The 21,100-nt window shown below is 45.3% G+C and overlaps 1 protein-coding gene across 3 annotated transcripts in view; it reads right to left on the bottom strand.

The window, feature by feature from the left end:
- zcchc14 (zinc finger, CCHC domain containing 14) overlaps positions 1-21,100 on the bottom strand; it is a 180,851-nt gene that overhangs the window by 82,055 nt on the left and 77,696 nt on the right. For all 3 annotated transcript variants that reach the window (XR_005461792.1, XM_038806531.1, XM_038806530.1), the window contains exons 5-6: positions 14,434-14,546; positions 11,107-11,201 (exon numbers count right to left, since the gene is read on the bottom strand). Coding sequence is in view for 2 of the 3 variants with exons in the window: in XM_038806531.1 (XP_038662459.1) it covers positions 11,107-11,201; positions 14,434-14,546 (208 nt within the window). In the remaining variant the exon portion in view is untranslated. The remainder of the gene's footprint in view (positions 1-11,106; positions 11,202-14,433; positions 14,547-21,100) is intronic.

Genomic DNA, 21,100 nt, shown 5'->3' with positions numbered 1-21,100 from the left:
TCCCCTCGCCAAAACTGGTGCTCTGCGGCAATCCCCATCATCGGCTACACTCAGGCAACTAACCCGAGAGATTGTCTTGATCCCAAATCTGCCAACTCAGTTTCATAACCCAACCATCCAGAATCCCAAGCCTAGCCCTACAATATACATTGCACAATTAATTTCTGGTAATCTCCAATGCCACTTCAACTATTATAATGAGGCCGTGAATCCATGTGAAAAAAGCCAAAAATCAGGAGATTATTCAGAACACAGCATGATGGAAACCAACAGCACAGAATCAAGCCATTTGCTTCATCATATCCTGCAGACTCTTTTTTTTTTAATAAACAATTTTATTGAGGTAGTTTTTGGCTTTATAAACAGTTACAGACATCATCAGAAAGGAAGCAAAAAATCCAAAAATGTGCAAACATCCACATACTTTCAATACTTCCACCATAACATATTGCACAAGCCCGCTCCCCTCCCACCGGTACTACCCGCCATATTTTCCCTCCTACTCTACTCTACCCCCCTCCCCCCCCCCCCCCCCCTCCCCCCACCCCCCTGCTGACGCTCACTCTCCCGCAAAGAAGTCAATAAATGGTTGCCACCTCCGGGTGAACCCCTGCACAGATCCCCTCAAGGCGAACTTAATTTTTTCCATCCCCAGGAAACTCGACATGTCCGCAGGCCTCCACTCAGTCTTCGGGGGCTTCGAGTCCCTCCACGCCAATAATATTCGTCGCCGGGCTATCAGGGAAGCAAAGGCCAACACATCGGCCTCTTTCTCCCCCTGGACGCCCGGGTCTTCCGAAACCCCAAAAATTGCCACCCCTGGACTCATCACCACCCTTGTTTTTAGCACCTGGGACATGACCCCCGCAAATCCCTCCCAGTACCCCCTCAGCTCAGGGCATGCCCAGAACATGTGAACATGGTTCGCTGGTCCTCCCGCGCACCTAGCGCATTTGTCCTCTATCCCGAAAAATTTGCTCATCCGAGCCACCATCACATGGGCCCGGTGAACGACCTTAAATTGGATCAGCCCGAGCCTAGCACATGTCGCGGTCGAGTTTACCCTACTCAGGGCCTCTGCCCACAGCCCATCCTCCATTTCCCCGCCTATCTCCTTCTCCCATTTAAGTTTCAGTTCCTCTGTCTGGGACCCTTCCTCCCTCATGAGCACCTTATAAATACCCGAGACTCTACCCTCCCCTTCGTCCCTCCCAGAGACTATTCTGTCTAGGATCCTGCAGACTCTTTGATAGAGCAATCAAAAACAAATCCCTTCCCCTACAGTTCAGTATTCTGGTTTTCCCCTCAAATGGTCCAATTTTCTGTGTAAAAACATTTCTCCCATCTTCTCTCTTCATTCTCTTAGTGCCAATTTTAAATGGATGATGCTTCATCATTGACTCCACAACTATTGAGAAGTGCCTTCTATTTATTCAATAAAAAACACTTCAAAATTTGAAAAACCTTAATTAAGTTTAAAAACCTTAATTAAGCTTTCTCAGCAGCAATAAAAACAGATTCACTAATTCAGATCACTACTCTGAACGATAATTTATTATTCCTGGTATTATCCTGGTTAATCTATGATAAATGTCCCCTGGCTTTAATGTTCTTCCTATAATAATAAGGAAAATGTATTTTGAAGAATTAAGTTCGGATGAAAATGCACTAACCAGCCAAGATGTTAATCTTGTTTTGCTTTCTTCCTCTGACACATTACTCCAATCATTCACAAAGATAATTATAGCAGAAAGGTAGACAATAGCACTGGTGAATCAAGTGACTAAAACACACAAACAAGCACATTGTGGCCAAAACAAAGTGTGTTACTGCAAATGTACAACTCATTACATCAAAAAACTTCTCCTGGCATATACAGAGGCCAATTTAGAATTCCCATCCATGGTTACAGAATTCTACCTTAGTGTACCTAGTAGCCCATCATCATGTCAAATCTACAAAATTAAACTGCATAACAAGAAATTTCATTCTTTGGGCATGAGACTCTTCAACTACAACAATTACAACAACATTTATATAGCACCTATAACATGGTAATGCCTAAGGCACTTATTATGAACTTAAATATAATGACATTTTTGAAAAGGTGAACAATCATCAAACTCAAAAGACTTGAAATGTATTAAATGTGCATTTCAACAAATGTATTACATGACATAAAAGGGGTTGATTTAGCACAGGGCTAAATAGCTGGCTTTTAAAGCAGACCAAAGCAGGCCAGCAGCACGGGTTCAATTCCCGTACCAGCCTTCCCGAACAGGCACCAGAATGTGGCGAATAGGGGCTTTTCACAGTAACTTCATTTGAAGCCTACTTGTGACAATAAGCAATTTTCATTGCATTTCATATATTAACAGAATTTTGCCTTTACAAATCTAGAACAGGTAACTGCATTGAATGAAACTTCTGTCCAAACACAAGGTGAAACATCATCCATAGAGAGAAACCTTAAGGATCATAACCTTTCAATTGAACTCAAATAAATATATTTAGTGACACATTTCAACAGTCATTAGCCACATCATTCAATTTACACACTACTGAGCTTTTAGCTTTAAGCATTCTTCCTTGCAAAAAATAGAAAAAAATGATAAAAGAATAGTTGTTTTGAAATTGATCATTAAGGAGAGGGCAGTAGTCAGCTAACTGAAAAAAATTGAACGAGTAAAATAATGGAGTCACGTTTTTGGATTCCATGAGGGCTGAAATGTAATTATTTATTTTAATTTAGGATTCAGAAAAAGAAAACAAAAACTTTGAGTAAGAAGGCAAACTGGAGGATCACAAGAGACAAATAATAAACAACTTTGTCAATGTATACAAAGTAAAAGTTGGAAATCTTTGTATAAAGAATGAACAGGAACAATACCGGAATCTGGTGTGCAGTTTTGGTTTCCTTATCTGAGGAAGGATAGAATCCCTAGTGTAGAAGATAGCCATTCGACCCATCGAGTCTGCACCGACCCTCTGAAAGAACACCTTACCAAGGCTCACTCCCCCACTCTATCTCAGTAACCCCACCTAACCAGCACATTTTTGAACACTAAAGGGCAATTTTTTAGCATGGCCAATCCACCTAACCTGCACATCTATGGACTGTGGGAGGAAACCGGAGCATCCAGAGGAAACCCATGGAAACACAAGATCATGGAAACTCTGCAACAAAAAAGGTGGTCCAGTAACCGACAAGTTTGGAGCATGGTTGTGGTTGGCCGGGCCTCCCTGACACCATTCACATTTTCCTCCACCTCCGGGAAGAACCCGCTCATGCGCGTCCTGGTCAAGTGCGTCCTGTGCACTACCTTTAGCTGCGTTAAGTTCGGCCCTGCGCTTGAGGAGGTGGAGTTCGCCCTATGCAGAGCATTGATCCAGACTCCTCCCCATAATATGTTCAGCTCCTCCTCCCGTTTTCCCCATCTCTCGTCCAGCGGGGCTCGTACCTTCTCTAACATCCGTCCGTACATGTCGGTGCAGCTCCCGTCCCCTAATTTGTCACTGCCAGCATTCTGTCCAGTAGGTTGTGTCCAGGTAGCTGGTGGAACATTGCGGTCTCTTTGCGAAGAAAGTCCCTCAGTTGTAGGTATCAGAGCTAGTTCCCTTTCAGGAGTTAGAGCTTCGCTATTAATATCCCCATGGTCATCTGCCGTCTAAGTACAGATCTCCTCCTGTCAGTACTCCTTTGTCCTGTCTCAACGTTTTAAAGGAGATGTCTACTTTTGCCAGGATAAATTTATGTTTTTTATAGATGAGGACCACAGCAGATGCCACCAAGTTTGAAATGGTGCCCGAGCTGGTTCCAGGTCCTTAGCGTGGCAAGCACCACCGGGTTTCTTGAGTATTTGGCTGGGGGAAATGGAAGTGAGGTCGTGGTCAGTGCTCGGAGGGATGTCCCCAAACAGGAAGTCTCCTCTATTTGCACCCATTCCGCCTCTGGATCTCTCACCCACCCTTGTACCCTTTCAGAGTTTGCTGCCCAGTGGAGAACAGGAGGTTCAGCAGCGCCAAGCCCCCTCTATATTCCTCCTTCATTGTATAACGCTTTTATGGTTTCTGTTTTTTTTCTCAGCCCACACATAATTAATTTATCTACCCTGGTGAAGAAGGGCTTGGGGATGAAGATCGGGAGGGATTTGAATAGGAAGAGGAATCTTGGCTGCATGTTCATTTTTATTGTGTGCACTCTTCCCACCAGGGGGAGAGGGAGCAAGTCCCACCTCTACAGGTCTCTCTTTACCTCTTCCACAGGTTCCACTTATGGATCAGCGTATAGTCGTGGGGCTATCTGGATTCCCAGCTACCAGAACTTGGTTTGGGCCAGTTTCAATAGCAACGTCCCAGCTCTGCTTCTCCCTCCTCGGGATTCACGAGGAAGATTTTGCTCTGGCTCAGGCTAAGTTTATAACCTAAGAAGGCTCTGATCTCCCTTTGAAGTTACATTATTCCTCCCATGCTGGCTACGGGGTTTGAGACATATAGGAGCAGGTCATCCACACAGAGTGAGACTTTGTGTTCTCTAGTTCCCCTTTGGATGCCTTTCCGCCCCTTCATCGAGCTGAAGGCGACAGCCAGCAGCTCGATTGCCAGGGAAATAGCAGCGGGGACAATGGGCATCCCTGCTTCGTGCCTCTGCGCGGCCAGAAGTATTCAGAGCTGGTGGTATTTGTCCGTACACTCGCCATGGGAGCACTGTACAGTAGTTTCACCAATTAGATTAACCTTGGCCCAAACGCAAACCTTCCAACACCTCCATTCAACTCTTCTCAAAGGCCTTTTCTGTGTCCAGGGAGATGATCACTTCTAGTGTCTTCTCCCGGGTGGGGGTCATAATCATGCTAAGCAGGTGCGGGGCCAGTGCTGCTGCGAACCTCGTATAGAAGTCCACTGTAAATCCGTCCAGACTTGGTGCCTTCCCCGACTGGATGGTGTTGCTCTCCATGACCTGCCGCAGTCCTAGGGGTTCTTTCTGTCCCCTTTGTCCCCCCCCCCCCCCCCAACTGCTGGAAGGGAACTCTCTCACCTGCGCTATTTCCCCCGTGGCAGCCTGCTTTCTCAGCTGGTGTGACAGTTGGCGGCTGGCCTTGTTTCCGTGCTCATAAAAGGACCCCTTCCAGTCGGGGAACACTTCAGCAGTCAAGGGCATTCAGCCTCTGATCTCCGGGTAGGCGTTCTTCAAGGCAGCCTTCAGGACACGCGACAACGCAGAATTGCCGAGCAAAAACTTATAGCTAAGTTCCGCACGCATGAGTGCAGCCTCAACCGGGATCTTGGATTCATGTCGCATTACATCCACCCCCCACCATCTGGCCTGGACTTGCAAAATTCCACCAACTGTTCTGGCTTGAGACAATTCACCCCTCTTTAACCTGTGATTATCCCTCTCTCTGGATCTGTAATGATTTGATTACCTGCAAAAGCTCGCATTCCAAGCATTGTCCGGCATCTCTGACTTTTTCTATATAAATGTTTCTGGATCATACCTCTCCATTCACCTGAGGAAGGAGCTGCGCTCCGAAAGCTCATGTTTGAAACAAACCTGTTGGACTTTAACCTGGTGTTGTAAGACTTCTTACTGTGCTCACCCCAGTCCAACGCCGGCATCTCCACATCATGGGCTAGGTAGAGGGTGGAATTAAGGGTGTGGGAGTTAAGTGAGGAAGATGACAGATGGTAGAGGGGCGTAAGCCTCTGGTAAGGCTGGTAACGTGGAACGTCCAGGGGCTGAATGGGCAGGTTAAAAGTTTGCAGGCATTCGTGCACCTCAGGAGCTTGAAAACGCGGGTGGTCGTTCTGCAGAAGACGCACCTCCATTTGAAGGACCACATTAGATTAAGGAAAGGGTGGGTCGGGCAGATTTTTCCACTCAGGGTTTGATTCAAAATCATGGAGAGATGCAATATTAATGAGCAAAACAATGGAATTTGAGAGTGTTAAGGAGGTGAGGGATCCGGGTGGGAGATGTGTGATTGTGAGTGGGGTATTGGAAGGAGAGTCAGTGGTGTTGGTAAATGTGTATGCCCCAAATTGGGATGATGCGGGTTTTATAGGGGATTGCTGGCAGTGACCCTGGATTTGGTCAGGCACCAGCAATAATAATAATAACCTTTTATCGTCACAAGTATGAAGTTACTGTGAAAAGCCCCTAGTCGCCACATTCCGGCACCTGTTCGGGTAAGCTGGTACAGGAATTGAACCCGTGATGCTGGCTTTGTTCTGCATCACAAACCAGCTGTATGGCTCACTGAGCTAAACCAGTTTATCATGGGAGGAGATTTTAATTGTGCCTAGAGCCAAGGGTGGCTAGGTTGAGCCCCAGGTCGAGGGTAGGGTACAAATGGCAAAGGAACTCGGGGGGGGGGGGGGGTGTTTATGGAGAGAATGGGTATGCTGGATCCATGGGATTTTCAGAACCCAGGGGGAAGGGCCTATTCCTTTTTTTCCCCCACAGGTCAATAAGATGTATTTGAGGATTGATTACTGTGTAGTGAGTCAGGGGATTTTGGTTGGGGTGGAGGGGCACAGTATACGGGGATAGTTATCTCGGACCATGCGCCCCACTGGCTGGAGATTCGGTTATATCAGAATGAGAGCAGAGGCCAGGTTGGAGATTTAATTTGGGGTGGTTGACGGATGGAGGCTTTTGTGATAAGGTGCGGGCAGCGATTAAGTAGTATGTGGAGTTGAATCAGAATGGTGAGGTGTCGGCCGCAATTTTTTGGGAAGCACTGAAGGGAGTGGACCAGGGGGAAATTATTTTGTTTAAGGCTTATGTGGACAGGGAAAGGAGGAGGAACATGACCGTCTAGTGTGAGATGGCGGAGGTGGACAGAGAGTATTCGAGGGTGTCCACCATGGAGGAATTGGAGAGGAGGAAAAAGTTGCTGGGGCAGTTTGACAGGTTGACAACTAGGAGAGGGGTAGGGTAACTGCATTGGGCAAGAGGGGTACAATACGAGTATGGGGAGAAGGCGAGCTCCATGCTGGCACGCCAGCTGCGGAGGCAAGCTACTTCCAGGGAAATATTGCAGATACGGACTGGGGATCTGGTGTTGGGTCTGAGGGAGGTGCTGGATAGTATCAGGGGTATGAAGTCCCAGGGCCTTTTATAAGGAATTTGTGACTGATCTAGAGAAGGGGGAGCTAAGGAGTCGATGACGCAGGCAGTAATCACACTAATCAGAAAAAGGGGAAGGACCTGGTGGAATGTGGATTGTATGGGCCCAGATCACTATTGAACACAGATGTAAAAGTATTGGCTAGGTTGTTGGCGGATTGGATGGAGGATTGTGCCTCGGGGGTGGTTGCAGAAGGTTAAACAGGCTTCATAAAGGGCAGGCAGCTCACAAGTAATATAAGATGGCTGTTGAATGTAGTGATGAATCCGTCAGCGGTTCTGGTACCGGAGGTGGTGGTGTCTATGGACGCGGAGAAGGCATTTGATCGGGTGGAGTGGCGGTACTTGTTCGAGGTTTTGGGAAGGTTTGGAGAATGGATGCGGTTGCTGTATGTCACGCCTTAATTGGGAAAAAAATAATTGGGTGCTCTAAATTTATTTTAAAAACCTTGCTTCCTCAGCTTTGAGGAAGGTGATCAGCTCATCCTGGTCGGTTGCCGATTTCTCCAGGTCCCGCAGCGTCGCTTCCTGGGTCTCAAATCTGCTATGTCTATTGCTTCCTTTGTGGCTGGCTTTTTCAAAATGTGGGTCATGGGCAGGTGTAAAAAGGGTTGCGGCATACCCTGAAATTAACAAAGGTATCCCAGGGTAAGATCAGGATGGCAAACAGAAAACATTTCACGAGAATGGATTCTGTGAGGGGAGATACGGGAGAATGCATGACTCAGGAGTAAGATGCAGAGTGGACTGCCCGGCTGACAGACTTCCCAACAGCAAGCCAGACACGAACAAGACCGAATAACGGGCCATCAGGTTGTCACCAATCAATCCGACTCTTCACTGAACTGAAATCTTTCAATCAACTGAACTTAAATTGAATAGCTTTTCAGGTTCACCCACCAAAAGAAGCTGGCACAGACTCCCACCCTGCAAACCTTCTGCTTACACACTCTCTCGGTCCTTTCGTTGGAAGGAGCTTTTGGGAAGCCAAACACCAGGCTTTAGGCATCCATTCAAAATGTGTGAGGGACAATAGGGTTTGGAGAAAACTCCTCTTTGTTTCTGGGTCTGGGTGTCGATCCTCACCCGCAGCAAAACTCACTGAAATGTTAATTATGTATTGAAAGATTTAAACTGTACAATAGGGACCAGATTAAACCTGTCACAATCACACTCGGATTCAACTGCTACGAAGGAAAATCCTCAGAATTTTATGGAACTCACTGCCTTTGTCTGCACCCTTCAAAAAAAAAAAATCATCATGCATCGTAAATGAAAAAAATATTGATATCAATCCAAAATGCAGCTTTTCCAAGTTTAAACCTTACCTTACTCTCAGTTTAATTTCCAGCAAAGTTCTGGATTCAACTTCCCCAACCATGTATTAGCATACCGTCTCTTCTCCTGCAAGATTATCTTTAAGATTAAGGGCTATTAAACTTAAATTTCGGCAGTCTTTCCTGTGTTAGTCGTGACTCAGTGGGTCTCTTGTCTCTACATCAGGCAGTTGTGAGTTCACATCAAGGCTAAATGTAGTACTGCAGGGATGCTGTCTGCAAGAAATGCCATTTTCCTGTTACCATGTCACATGGAGGCTCTGCCTCTCATGCGGATGTAAAATATCCCATGGTACTACATTGAATAAGAGCAGGGAATTAATTTTACAACACAGAACACATCAGGTCTGTGCTGGCATCAAGTGGGTCCCGAAGATCAGCAGTTGACAAAAGTGGGTCCCGGGAAAAAAAAGTTTAACAAACACTGCTTTATGGGGTCCAGTGTGGCTTCCATTGCCAACCTCATGGCCGGCACGAGGTACTCTTTTATTGAGTCTCCGTTTCTGAAGCTCTATCGAGAGAAGCTCCATCAGTTTCCATCAACGAGTGGGCCAACGTTTGTGTTGGTGACCCTGCTGGGTCTGCCAAACAATGATCTGTTTCGCCCCATGTGTCCCCTTGTTCTGAGGTTGGGGTTTCCCTTTCCCGACTCTCGCTGTTTTTGCGGATCTACAGCTGGTTCAATGACATTTTGGTCATTTGGGTATTAATTGGGGGGTGAGGCTGGGAATTTTGCTGTATTTTTGTCCGTTTGACGAGTTAAAATGGCCTGGTAAGAAGTTCCCAAGAGAGCCACCTTTCCATGTGATGGCACAGCTCATGGCCGCCACTGGAAGTCAGGAGATGAAAAGTTAATGGAACACAAGTGGTAAAGATTTGTTGGCATGCGGAAGGGTGGCAGAAATGAAGTAGCAGAAGCTCTAAAGGCAATCTTCCTAATATCCATAGATATGGAAGTTATCTAAAGGTCTGGAGGATTGTCAAATGTAGCAGCACCACTCCAGAAGTTATTAAAAAGATAAACCAAGCAATTATAAACCAATTAGCCTAACATTGATCTACAAACTTCTAAATGGCAAAATACTTGATAAAATTACTATCAAGGCAGACATGGGTTAGTTTTTTAAAAATTTAAAGTGCCCAATTAGTTTTTTTCCCAATTAAGGAGCAATTCTGCATGGTCAATCCACCTACTCTGCACATCTTTTTGGGTTGTGGGGGTGAGGCTTACACAGTCCCAGGGATAATGTACAAACTCCACATGGACAGTGACCTGGGGCAGGATCAATCGCGGGTCCTCGGCAGCATGAGGCAGCAGTGCTAACCACTGCACCACCGTGCCGCCCTAGACATGGGTTTATTAAGCACAGCACTGATTTGTAAAAAGCACTTACAGGATGCTATAGGTGGTGTGGTTGTGTATATTTATGTAGTAATAAGGCGTATTATCATTCCAAGATGAACTCAAGTAGGTACAACACAAAAACAACTATGGAAAAAGGGAACGGGCCATAAAGGTAAAAAATGACCCATCTGCCTTTCTCCAAGCTTGTTTTTGGATTAGGTAACTTTTCTAGTAGTTCAGAATCAGTCTCTTTTATTAAAATTAGCTGATCCTTTACTCTACAAAAGTGCACTATAGAGTTCAAAAGTGGACTTGTACTGGCCTCAAGGAAGGTGGTCCAGTTAGCTTGATATTTCAGTTCTAGATTAGGGCAGCATGGTAGCATTGTGGATAGCACAATTGCTTCACAGCTCCAGGGTCCCAGGTTCGATTCCGGCTTGGGTCACTGTGCGGAGTCTGCACATCCTCCCCGTGTGTGCGTGGGTTTCCTCCGGGTGCTCCGGTTTCCTCCCACAGTCCAAAGATGTGCAGGTTAGGTGGATTGGCCATGATAAATTGCCCTTAGTGTTCAAAATTGCCCTTAGTGTTCGGTGGGGTTACTGGGTTATGGGCATAGGGTGGAGGTGTGGACCTTGGATGGGGTGCTCTTTCCAAGAGCCGGTACAGACTCGATGGGCCGAATGGCCTCCTTCTGCACTGTAAATTCTATGATAAATCTATGGCAAATGACCACCGTAAACCCCAGACAACAGCATGTGGACATCAGTTTTCTGGGGCAACAAATGCTACGTCTCTCAACTAAGTTCATGTATTTTAAGCAAACCGAATTATTCTATATCAATTGTTGAATTGGTTTCTCTTATGCTTTATCCTCCAAAGTTAGCGTCATTTCAGTGACTAGTTTGGAAATTCTAACAGCAGCTCGATTTTACAATACACAAAGTAAATGCATCGGTGTAGTTCTGACATGCAACACTAGAAGAAATGCCCAACTTCAACATAAACAATCAACCTGTTGCAATCAAGACTGACTAAAGGTCCTCGATTCCAAATTATGCTCAAGATAGTTGAATTCATTTCAGACAACAGGAAATTGAACCCACATCATTGTGTTACAGATGTTACCTATGTTGTGCAGAGATGAGGGAAAAAAGGACATCTGTAGCTGTTGCTTTGCACACCTGCCCAAGACCAGCCCTCAGTAGCTTATCTGCCGAGTATCTTCACAAGAGGGTGCACATTCTCAAAATAAGTCCAACCCAAATGGTCAAGCATCAAGTCAATTTACTTACTCAGGCGTTGAGTAGGATTATTGGTTGTGGCAGTACAGAAGAATTTCTGTATGTGATCATTTTTTAACATATGAGATGGCAAAGATAGCAGGTATCTGTGAAAAATAAAAACTAACTTCAATAATATGATACATTTTTAAGTGACTACTACAAAAATTTCAATTTGAAGTATTAAATGCAAAATACGACCCCAAGACGTCTGGGGCGGGGCCTGAGCTCAGAGGGGGATAGCTTGCACGTGGAGGCTCTCTACTACAATCAAAAATAACTTTAAGTGCAACAATTGAAATATTTTGAAAAATTCAGAACATGGCATAAGAAGGCACTTACCAGAGCACTGGGGAAGAAGAAAAAAGGACTATTGGGTGAGTGACTAAAGAATTGTAAAAGACACAGTACCAGCATCGTGAGTGGTCCCCGTACTGATGCCGGCAGTTCAGGCTGATCAAAGGAAAACCATCTCTTTTTGGAGGTGTTTTTCTCCCGCCTCTCATCTCCTCCTGTGGGTCTTTATTTCCCTCTCCTGGGGTCGCTCTCCAATTGGTCCCTTTTTTTCCTCTGTCTCTGTTTGCCTGGTGGGTCTCTGTCTCCGTTTTTTCGCCTTCCTCTCCAGGGCTGGGGGATTGCTGACCGCATTGTGGGTGGCCTCCCAAGCAGGTGCCGGCACTTGGGGCTTACCAGCCTGATCGGAGAAGCGGAACTCCGGTTTGGGTTCTCCTCGCGGGGTTTTTTAAAATCTTTTTTAAATCCCAGGGGGGGATTTTATTTTCTCGGTTCTCTTTTCGATTTTGTTTCGGGAGGGGGCTCTTTTTTTCCGTTTTTCTCTCGCTCTCCTCCGTGAAACGATCACCCATTTCTTTTTCTTTTAAAAACTCGCCAAAATTCCCATCAATCTGTTCCCCGAACGTGAAGAATATGGGAGACGAAAGAAGGAGAAATAAAATGATGTGGAAAGGCCAGGCCAGAAGCCACACGGGGACCAGAAGTGAAATAAGTCTGGTGCGGAGGCAATCGGATGAGTGGACCAACATACCGCAATAAAACACAAGTCTTGCCCGGAGCGAAAAGGGCAGAACATCCAAGTACAAACCCTCCCTCACCGGGAGGAACTGAATGGCAGCATCCCACTCAAGAGGCAATGAAAGAGCACCGTCAAGAAGTCAAGAAATCAAAACGGACATACACGCCGCAATGAAAGATGTGTTTGTTGAAACTCTGGTACAAATACAGATTTGCTCTGAGCAGAGTGGAAAAAAAATTGGAGGCCCAGGAAGCCACCATCAAAGACCCTTAAAGAGCCGCAACCGACCAAAGTGACCGGATGGTGGCACTGGAAAAGGAGGTGGAGAGACAGGTCATAACGCAGGGTAAACCTGAGTGGGAAGGTCAAGAACCAGGAAAATCGATCAAGGAGGCAGAACCTGCGGATGGTGGGCCTACCAGTAAGAACCGAAGGCAGAGACCCCACAAACTTGGTGACCCAAATGCTAACCTACATAGAACATAGAACAGTACAGGACAGAACAGGCCCTTCGGCCCTCTATGTTGTGCCGAGCCATGATCACCCTACTCAAACCCACGTATCCAGCCTATACCCGTAACCCAACAACCCCCCACTCCTTAACCTTACTTTTTAGGACACTACGGGCAATTTAGCATGGCCAATCCACCTAACCCGCACATCTGTGGACTGTGGGAGGAAACCGGAGCACCCGGAGGAAACCCACGCACACACGGGGAGGATATGCAGACTCCACACAGACAGTGATCCAACCTGGGATCCTGGAGCTGTGAAGCATTTATGCTAACCACCATGCTACCGTGCTGCCTGGTGGTAAGGGTGACCTTCCCTAACCCACAGAAATAGACAGGGCTCACCGGTCGCTGCGACCATAACCCAAGGCCAGGGAACAACCAAGGGCCATCATAGCCAAAGTACACCAATACCAGGACCGGGAAATAATCCTGCACTGGGCCAGGCAGTCCAGGAACTGCATTTGGGAAGGACACAAACTCCAAATTTATCAGTATATTGGGGCTGACCTGGCCAAGCGCAGGGCTGAATTTAACAGGGCGAAAGCAGAGCTGTACAAAAGCAGCGTACACTTCAGAATGTTGGACCCAGCCAAGCTCTGGGTCACATACCAGGGCAAAGAACATTTTTTTACGGCCCCAGCTGAAGCAGTTTGTCACGGAGTGAGGGCTGAGGCAGCGACAACACGAGAGGCAGGAAAGGACCCAGGCAACAAACTGCAGCATGGTAGCAAACCAGTAAAGGGGGGGGGGGGAGAGAGAGAGAGAGAGAGAGAGAGAGAGAGACAAGAACCTCACCCTTCCTCCACCTCCCCCCAACACAACACGACTGGCGAACTATGAGCCGCCACCCGAGTGATCGCCACAGGCGGAAAAGGGTGGTCCTATACGCGCAGACGAGGGCAACAGTAGAGGGAAGGCAGAGGAACAAGTGTAGGGCAAGATGGGGAAAGCACAGACAGAAACCATAGAGAGTGGGTGGGAGGACAGCAGGACAGTAATTCCCGGGAGGAGGGTCACCACACTAGCGAGAGAGCTTGCGGCAGGAGCATGCAACAGATAGAGGCCGCCGCGGGCCCCCATTTAGGGGCCTTGATTAGCCCAAAAGCAAAGGGCAGGTGGGCCACATTTCACATTCCCCACCACTAGCAAAATTCCAGTGGAGATGGGTAGGTGACAGGCAAAATGCCCAAATTTTATGCACCCCACGGTCTGCCAACACAGCCTACTTTTGGCAGAGGCATAAAATTCATAGCTTAAATTAAGTGTACAAACTTGGACAGAATTACAGGCTTTGACGATTATATTTGATTCACAGCATTTCGTACATACCCAACTTATGTTTTGATTGTGTCCTTAATGCTATTTCAGTTTGGATAGCATTATTTTCATGTCAGACATTTCTGTATAGTTTTAAGATGGAGAAGGCCGGAAAAGCTATAGTCAGACACTGTGGGATTCGACTACATAATATTTTGATCAAGTCCACAACATGAGTTATTGCAGATACCAGTTTGGAATGCCAGAAACGTGAAGGCAAATCATAATCTCATTGAACCCATCCTTGGCTGATATGGTTGCCCCAGAGAAATTTAAACCCTCCCCGCATCACTAAAGTTAACACTAGCTTGCTGCAGTAAACCTTTGTCTACCTTCTAAACATTTAATTTTAAACTGCTGAAAATTGGGTTAATATTCCACATTGATTCTGCGTGACTACTTTATATTTTCAATACTATAGTGCCTTTTTCATTGATCTAAATACTGAACTGATCGCATAATTAAGACTTTCACCTGAGATATGGTTCCAGATCTGCATGTTTTCGTTCCTCTGTGTAACAACAGTCATGGTTGGTGGTTTCTGGAATGGAATTTTCCAAATTCTCATCTGGGAACATTTGAGGAAGCTGTAAAATTGAGATAATTTTAAATTTAATAAACTGGAGCATCCAAAGAGAAAGGGGCTGATTATCTTGTATTTAGTAACCAGGAAAATACTAATCCTTGGACAATAGTGACAGGAAATAGGGGTACAGATGCATGATGCTGAGCGTCCACTTTCTTTACATAGCTACATGATTTCAGAGATTCCCAAAGGTGCAAAAGGCACAAACAGCATTTCCATATAAATGAAATGGGTGAGGTTCCCACACACCCGAGTTATTCTGTAAGCTTCACCAGTCAGGGTGTAACCAGATTCATCTATGTCTCATCACTTGACAGACAGATGCATATTTTTAAAAATAAATTAGAGTACTCAATTTTTTTCTTCAACTAAGGGGCAATTTTTAGCATAACCAATCCACCTAACCTGCACATCTTTGGGTTGTGGGGGTGAAATCCACGGTACACGGGGAGAATGTGCAAACCCCTGTCATGTGAGAGTACCTTTACGAAATGGGTGTTTATCAGTGATATCAGTGTGGGTAGAGCTGGGCTGTCTGTCAGCTTTTTACTTTTGTTTTAGGCTGTTTGCTGCACGGTGTGCTTTAGTTTTGTTTTCAGAGCTGGATAGCTGCAGTCACAGCCAGAAGGTGTATGAATCTCTCTCTGTAATCTAAAGACTGTAAATCAATCCTGGTAATTTAAAACTAATAACAATAGTGACTTTAACCTGATGTGCTTCTGGTAAAGGGTGTTTTAAGTCGTATGGATGTTAAAAGGAAAGCTTAAAGGATTATTTAGTGTTGTAGTCTTTGGGAGGTTGGATTTGAATTGATGGTCACTAAGATGTCCACTGTATGTTTTAAAAAGGTTAACTTGAGTTCATAGAATAAACATTGTTTTGCTTTAAAAATTACTTTTCCATTTCTGCTGTACCACACCTGTAGAGTGGGCCGTGTGCTCCCCATACCACAATCTATTAAAAGTTGTGGGTCAGATGAACTCCATGATACACTTTTGGGTTCTCTAAACCCTGGCCCATAACACTCCACACAGACAGTGACCCGGGGCTGGGATCGAACCCGGGTCCTCAGCGCCATAGGCAGTAGTGGTAACCACTGTGCCACCGTACCGCCCAGGACAGATGCATATTACTTCAGGATAAAAGCAAATATGCAAAGCATAAGCCTCCAGCATGATGCCACCACCAAACACATCTACACTTCGTTCCCTCTGTCAGCATTCCACAGAGACCATTCCCTCTGAGATAATCTAGTTCACTCCTTCACCATACCCAACACCTCTCCCATCACCCACGGCACCTTCCCATGCAACTGCAGAAGGTGTAACACTTGTCCCTTTACCTCTTCCATATTTAATATCCCAGGCCCAAAACGCGTATTCCAGGTTAAGCAGCGATTCACTTGCAAAACTTTCAATCTGGTCTATTGCATTTGCTGCTCCCAATGTGGTCTCCTTTGTATCGGAGAGACCAAACGCAGACTGGGTGATCGCTTTGCTGAGCACCTTCGGTCTGTGCGCATTCAGGGGACCCTGACATTCCCGCTGCTTGCCATTTTAACACAAGACCCTGCTCCCATGCCCACATGTCCACAAGGGGCTGTTTAGCACACTGGGCTAAATCGCTGGCTTTGAAAGCAGACCAGGCCAAGCCAGCAGCACGGTTCGATTCCCGTAACAGCCTCCCCGAACAGGCGCCGGAATGTGGTGACTAGGGGCTTTTCACAGTAACTTCATTGAAGCCTACTCGTGACAATAAGCGATTTTCATTTCATTTCATGTCTGTCCTTGGCCTGCTGCAATGTTCCAGTGAAGCTCAACTGGAGGAACAACATCTAATCTTCCAGTTAGACATGCTGCAGCCTTCCGGACTCAACATCGAATTCAACAACTTCAGCTGATTAGCTCCAGCCCACCTCGACCCATTTGTTTTCATCTCATTTCATTTTAACTGTCTTTTACAATTTATGTCTTTCTTTATATATATTTACCCCCCCCCCCCTCATCTTATCCACCTTGCCTTACCCCATCTCCCCTTTGCTTTCCCCTTCCCCTCCCCCCACATCTTAATCTGTCACAGTTTACCATCTGATGTTAGTTTTTCTGCTGTTTGGCCTTTTGTTAGTTTTCCTACCGTTTGGCCTTTCACACCTTTTGTTCTCTCTGGGGACTGCCATTAACACTCTTTTCCCCTTGGTTTCTGTGGCTAATAGCACCCCATTTCCATGGGTTTCTGCGCCTATGACTCATCTTTCATTCTCACTCCACAGTATAAATATTTCTTACTTTCTCTGTCTTTTAGCATTGATAAAGGGTCATCTGGACTCAAAACGTTAGGTCTTTTCTCTCCCTATAGATGCTGCCAGATCGGCTGAGATTTTCCAGCATTTTCTCTTTGGTTTTATATACTTTAGGTGTATTTTGCTTGTTCAGAAGCTGGGTGGATAACCCAGGAATGTTGATTTGTTTTGTTGATTCCAATCTGGGGACACGGTGGCACAGTGGTTAGCACTGCTGCTTCACAGCTCCAGGGCCCCGGATTTAATTCCCACGGATGTCTGTGTGGAGTTTGTACATTCTCCCCATGTCTGTGTGGGTTTCCTCCGGGTGGTCCGGTTTCCTCCCACAGACCAAAGATGCGCAGGTTAGATGGATTGGTCATGCTAAAACAAATTGCCCCTTAGTGTCCAAAAGGTTGGGTGGGGTTGCGAGGATGGGGTGGAGGTGTGGGCTTGGATGGGGTGCTGTTTCCAAGGGCCGGGCAGACTCGATGGGCCGGGTGGCCTCCTTCTGCACTGTAAAGTCTATGAATCTACTTAATTTATTGCAAAAATTAGAGAGCATTTTTAGCCATTTTTCTACAAATGAAAGCACTAAATTTTAATTGCGTAAAGATCTTGAATTGGTTTTCCGATTTTTCTGCCTGGTATTGATATACACTGCACATTTTAGAATGCAACTAATATTGCATTCTATTGTTCATAATCAGGAGCTGGAGTGCAGTTTGTGATGCTTATTGCATGTCTGCTTCTGCCTAAGAATAACAGTGTTCATCCATCTTTATAATACAGCAAATTTACTGAAATAATATATTACAATTGACGCAGTTTAAAATATTACATGCCTTATTAATGAGAACACATGCCTAGGGTAGACCTGTAATGCTATTTACCTACCACTTGCTTAAGTTACAATGGACTTTATTTGCTCTTCACTTTTCAAATGTCTTATTCTGACCAATCAGATTATGTTTTCTTAGCTTCTGCCTATATTTGCAGTATTGGCACAAGGTACAAGTAGGCTAACTTGTTCACCCTAAAAAAAAAAGTTTCCTCAATGCACAAGTGTGCAAAAGATTTTTCTTTAATCGTCCTTACTGAGCACTGTAGATTTGTGATATTTACCAATGCACCTGTACAACAAGCATAAACTACCTTTATATTCAATTTACTTCACAATGAATGCTAACATTCTATTAGCTTTCCTAATTATTTGCTGTACCTGCATACTAGTCTTTTGAGATTCATGCACACACACACCCAGATTCCTCTATACCTCAGAGCTAAGATTTAGATAATATTCCTCTTCCATTTTCTTTCCGCCAAAATGGACAATTTCACATTTTCTCACATTACACTCCAATTGCCAGATTTTTGCCCACTGTTACGACACCCTGGGCTAGTTTGCGCTCAATTCCAGCCCCACTTGACCCGGAGCTGCAACACAATTAAAATTAATAAATATTTCTTAGTAAAACACCCAAATTCTTTGGCCCTTAGCTGCCCAATAACTACAGTCACTAGGTTTGTAAATTTAAACACAATTAAGTTTATTAATAACAATAAATATAATTAAATATGCAGCAAATACAACAGGTTAAGTATAATCCAATTCCTAACCCCTCCCCTAAAACTTGTCCCACTTCTATATACACAAACACACACACACACACAAGACAGACAACCACAGAGGGAGGGGAAATAATAAGCAAAAGGGATCAAAGTCTTTGTTTCAGATGGGTGGCTATAGCAAACCTTCCTTCAATATAGGCTCTCAATTCGAGGTTCTCACTGTAGAATCATCCAGATTCTCTGTGCAGCCATACAACTTTTCTGGAGAAAAGATAAGGGAGGGAGAGAGCAGCCTCTTTCTTCTGGGCATCCAGGAATCCAACTCTCTTTTCCCCAGCTCTCTGAAAATCATTCCACTCAAAGGACCCAATAACAGCCTGTTACCAGGGAGAATACAGCCTTTTGGCCAATTCATTGATCACCAGCCAACCAATTGAACTAAGTCCCACCGACCTTTCAGGTGCAAAAGGCCCGTGTTCTGTTGCCAAAAGCAAGCAGAGTATTCTCTTTTGTAACTTCGGAATTCCTCAGTTCCCCTGCACGACTTAAAGATACATGTCCATTAAAGCATTAATGGATCAAAATGATAACAGCAAAAATAAAGGAAAATAAGGGAATCAACAGGAAGGGCCCTTGCACCACTCACCTAACCTCTCTATATCTTTTAGTAGGCTTCTTATGTCATCTTCACAACTTCCTTTCCTACATGTGTAATATCTGAGCCATCAGCAAATTTGGCAATCATCCCTTCATACAAGTCATTATAGAAACTGTAAACATTGGAGGTCCTAGCATTGATCCCTGTCGCAAACTACTTGTCACATTTTGCCAACCTGAAAAAGACCCATTTATGCCTACTCTGCTTCCTGTTAGCCAGCTAATCCTCTATCCGTGCCAATATGTTAAACCTACCCCTTCTCTGTCCCACCACCACCGCACCTTGCCCGATATTAATGAAGCCAGTTCGGCAACGCCAATTCCCCCCCCCCCCCCCCCCCCCCCCCCCCCAACAATCCCTCCTGCTGCTTCTGGAGCAGGGTCCTCCCCACCCTCGGCACCTTCCCCGCTCACACAAAGTCCAAAATTATAGTATCCACTTTCCGAAAAAAGGCCTTTGGTGTAAAGATCGGGAGCACCGGAAAGATAAACAAGAACCTCGGCAGAATATTCATTTCCACCACTTGGACCCTCCCCACCAACGTCAATTACAGTTTATCCCACCTCTTAAGATCCTCCCTGGCCTCATCCACCAGCTTCATTAAGTTCCACTTAGAGCACCATCCATTCCCTCGCTACCTGAATCCCCAAATACCTAAACCTATCCCTCGCTACCGTAAATGGCACCCCCCCCCCCCCCTAAATTAGCCCGCTATCTCAGCTCATTCACCGGGAAGACCTTGCTTTTCCCTACATTCGGTTTGTACTCCAAGAACCCTTCAAACCTTCCCAGCATGCCCATAATCCTTCCCATACTCTCCAATGGAGCCAAAACATACAGCAACAAGCCCTTGGCATAGAGCGACATCCGATGCTCCCCCTGTGCCTCATAAACACCCACCACTCCGCCGACACACTGAGAGCCATAGCCAACGGTTCTATGGCCAGTGCAAATAGCCTCATACCCCAGTGTAAGTCAAAGCTTTGTGAGCTCATATGATTTGTCCTCACCCTCGCTCTTGGCGCACATACAGCAATCACACCCAAGCCACAAATCCAGGCCCAAACCCAAGCTTCCCAAAACCTCGAACAGGTCCTGCCACTCCAACCGATCAAATGCCTTCTCCGCGTCCATGGACATCACCACCTCCGGTACTAGAGCCCCAACGGATTCATCATCACAGCCATCTTGTATTACTCGCAAGCAGCCTGCCATTCACAAAGCCTGTTCTTCTGCAACCTGGCAATAACATTTGACGTGGCACTTTATCAAACGGCTTCTGGAAATTGAAGTACAATACATCTACCTTCATTCATAGCACGTTATTTCCTCAAATAACTCCAAAAAGTTGGTTAAACATGATTCCCCTTTCACAAAATCATGTTGACAATCCCTGTTTACATTGAACGTACTGTTACGGGCCAGGGGTTTAAAAAACTCCAAAGTATATTATGGAGTTCACGTGACCTATAACGGTTTATTGAATTTCTCAGGGATGAGCACAAGAGCCTGCTTTTCAGGTGTTATTCAACGGATTTCTTAGGCGCTTTTAATAAACAAGAACAAGCTTTATTCTACGAATTTAGTTAACATTTGTATATACACAAACAGCAAGAATTTTTTTTCAACCATAAACACAAAGACCCCACACAGCTACAGTAATCTATGTATAACCCTTAATGAAATCCCCCTTAACTGTTCAAATTCAATAACAAAATCCAAGTAAAGCCGGAAACCCCTTTTCAAAGACGTGGCCCAGCACACTGCATTCTCCTTGTCTTTAAGACTTGTTATTGATACTCTGTTCCCCTTTTCAAACAGCAGGTTTGAATTCCTTCCAGAAAGCAATTATCTCTTTTAAGTTACTAAGCAGTCTGGAAACAGCGTTTAAAATGAAGATAGAGAGGCAGCCCAAAAAAACATCTGTTCTCTGTCTGAGTCCACAGCAGCCAAATGTGAAAGCAAAACCAAAAAAAGTCCCAGTGCCACAGCCCAGCTCCACCCACACAATGACATCTCTGAAGCCATGTGATGAGACAAAAACCTT

This window comes from Scyliorhinus canicula, chromosome 9 (assembly GCF_902713615.1).
Source record: "Scyliorhinus canicula chromosome 9, sScyCan1.1, whole genome shotgun sequence".
NCBI lineage: Eukaryota > Metazoa > Chordata > Chondrichthyes > Carcharhiniformes > Scyliorhinidae > Scyliorhinus > Scyliorhinus canicula.
This window is presented reverse-complemented; position numbering and strand designations above follow the sequence as displayed.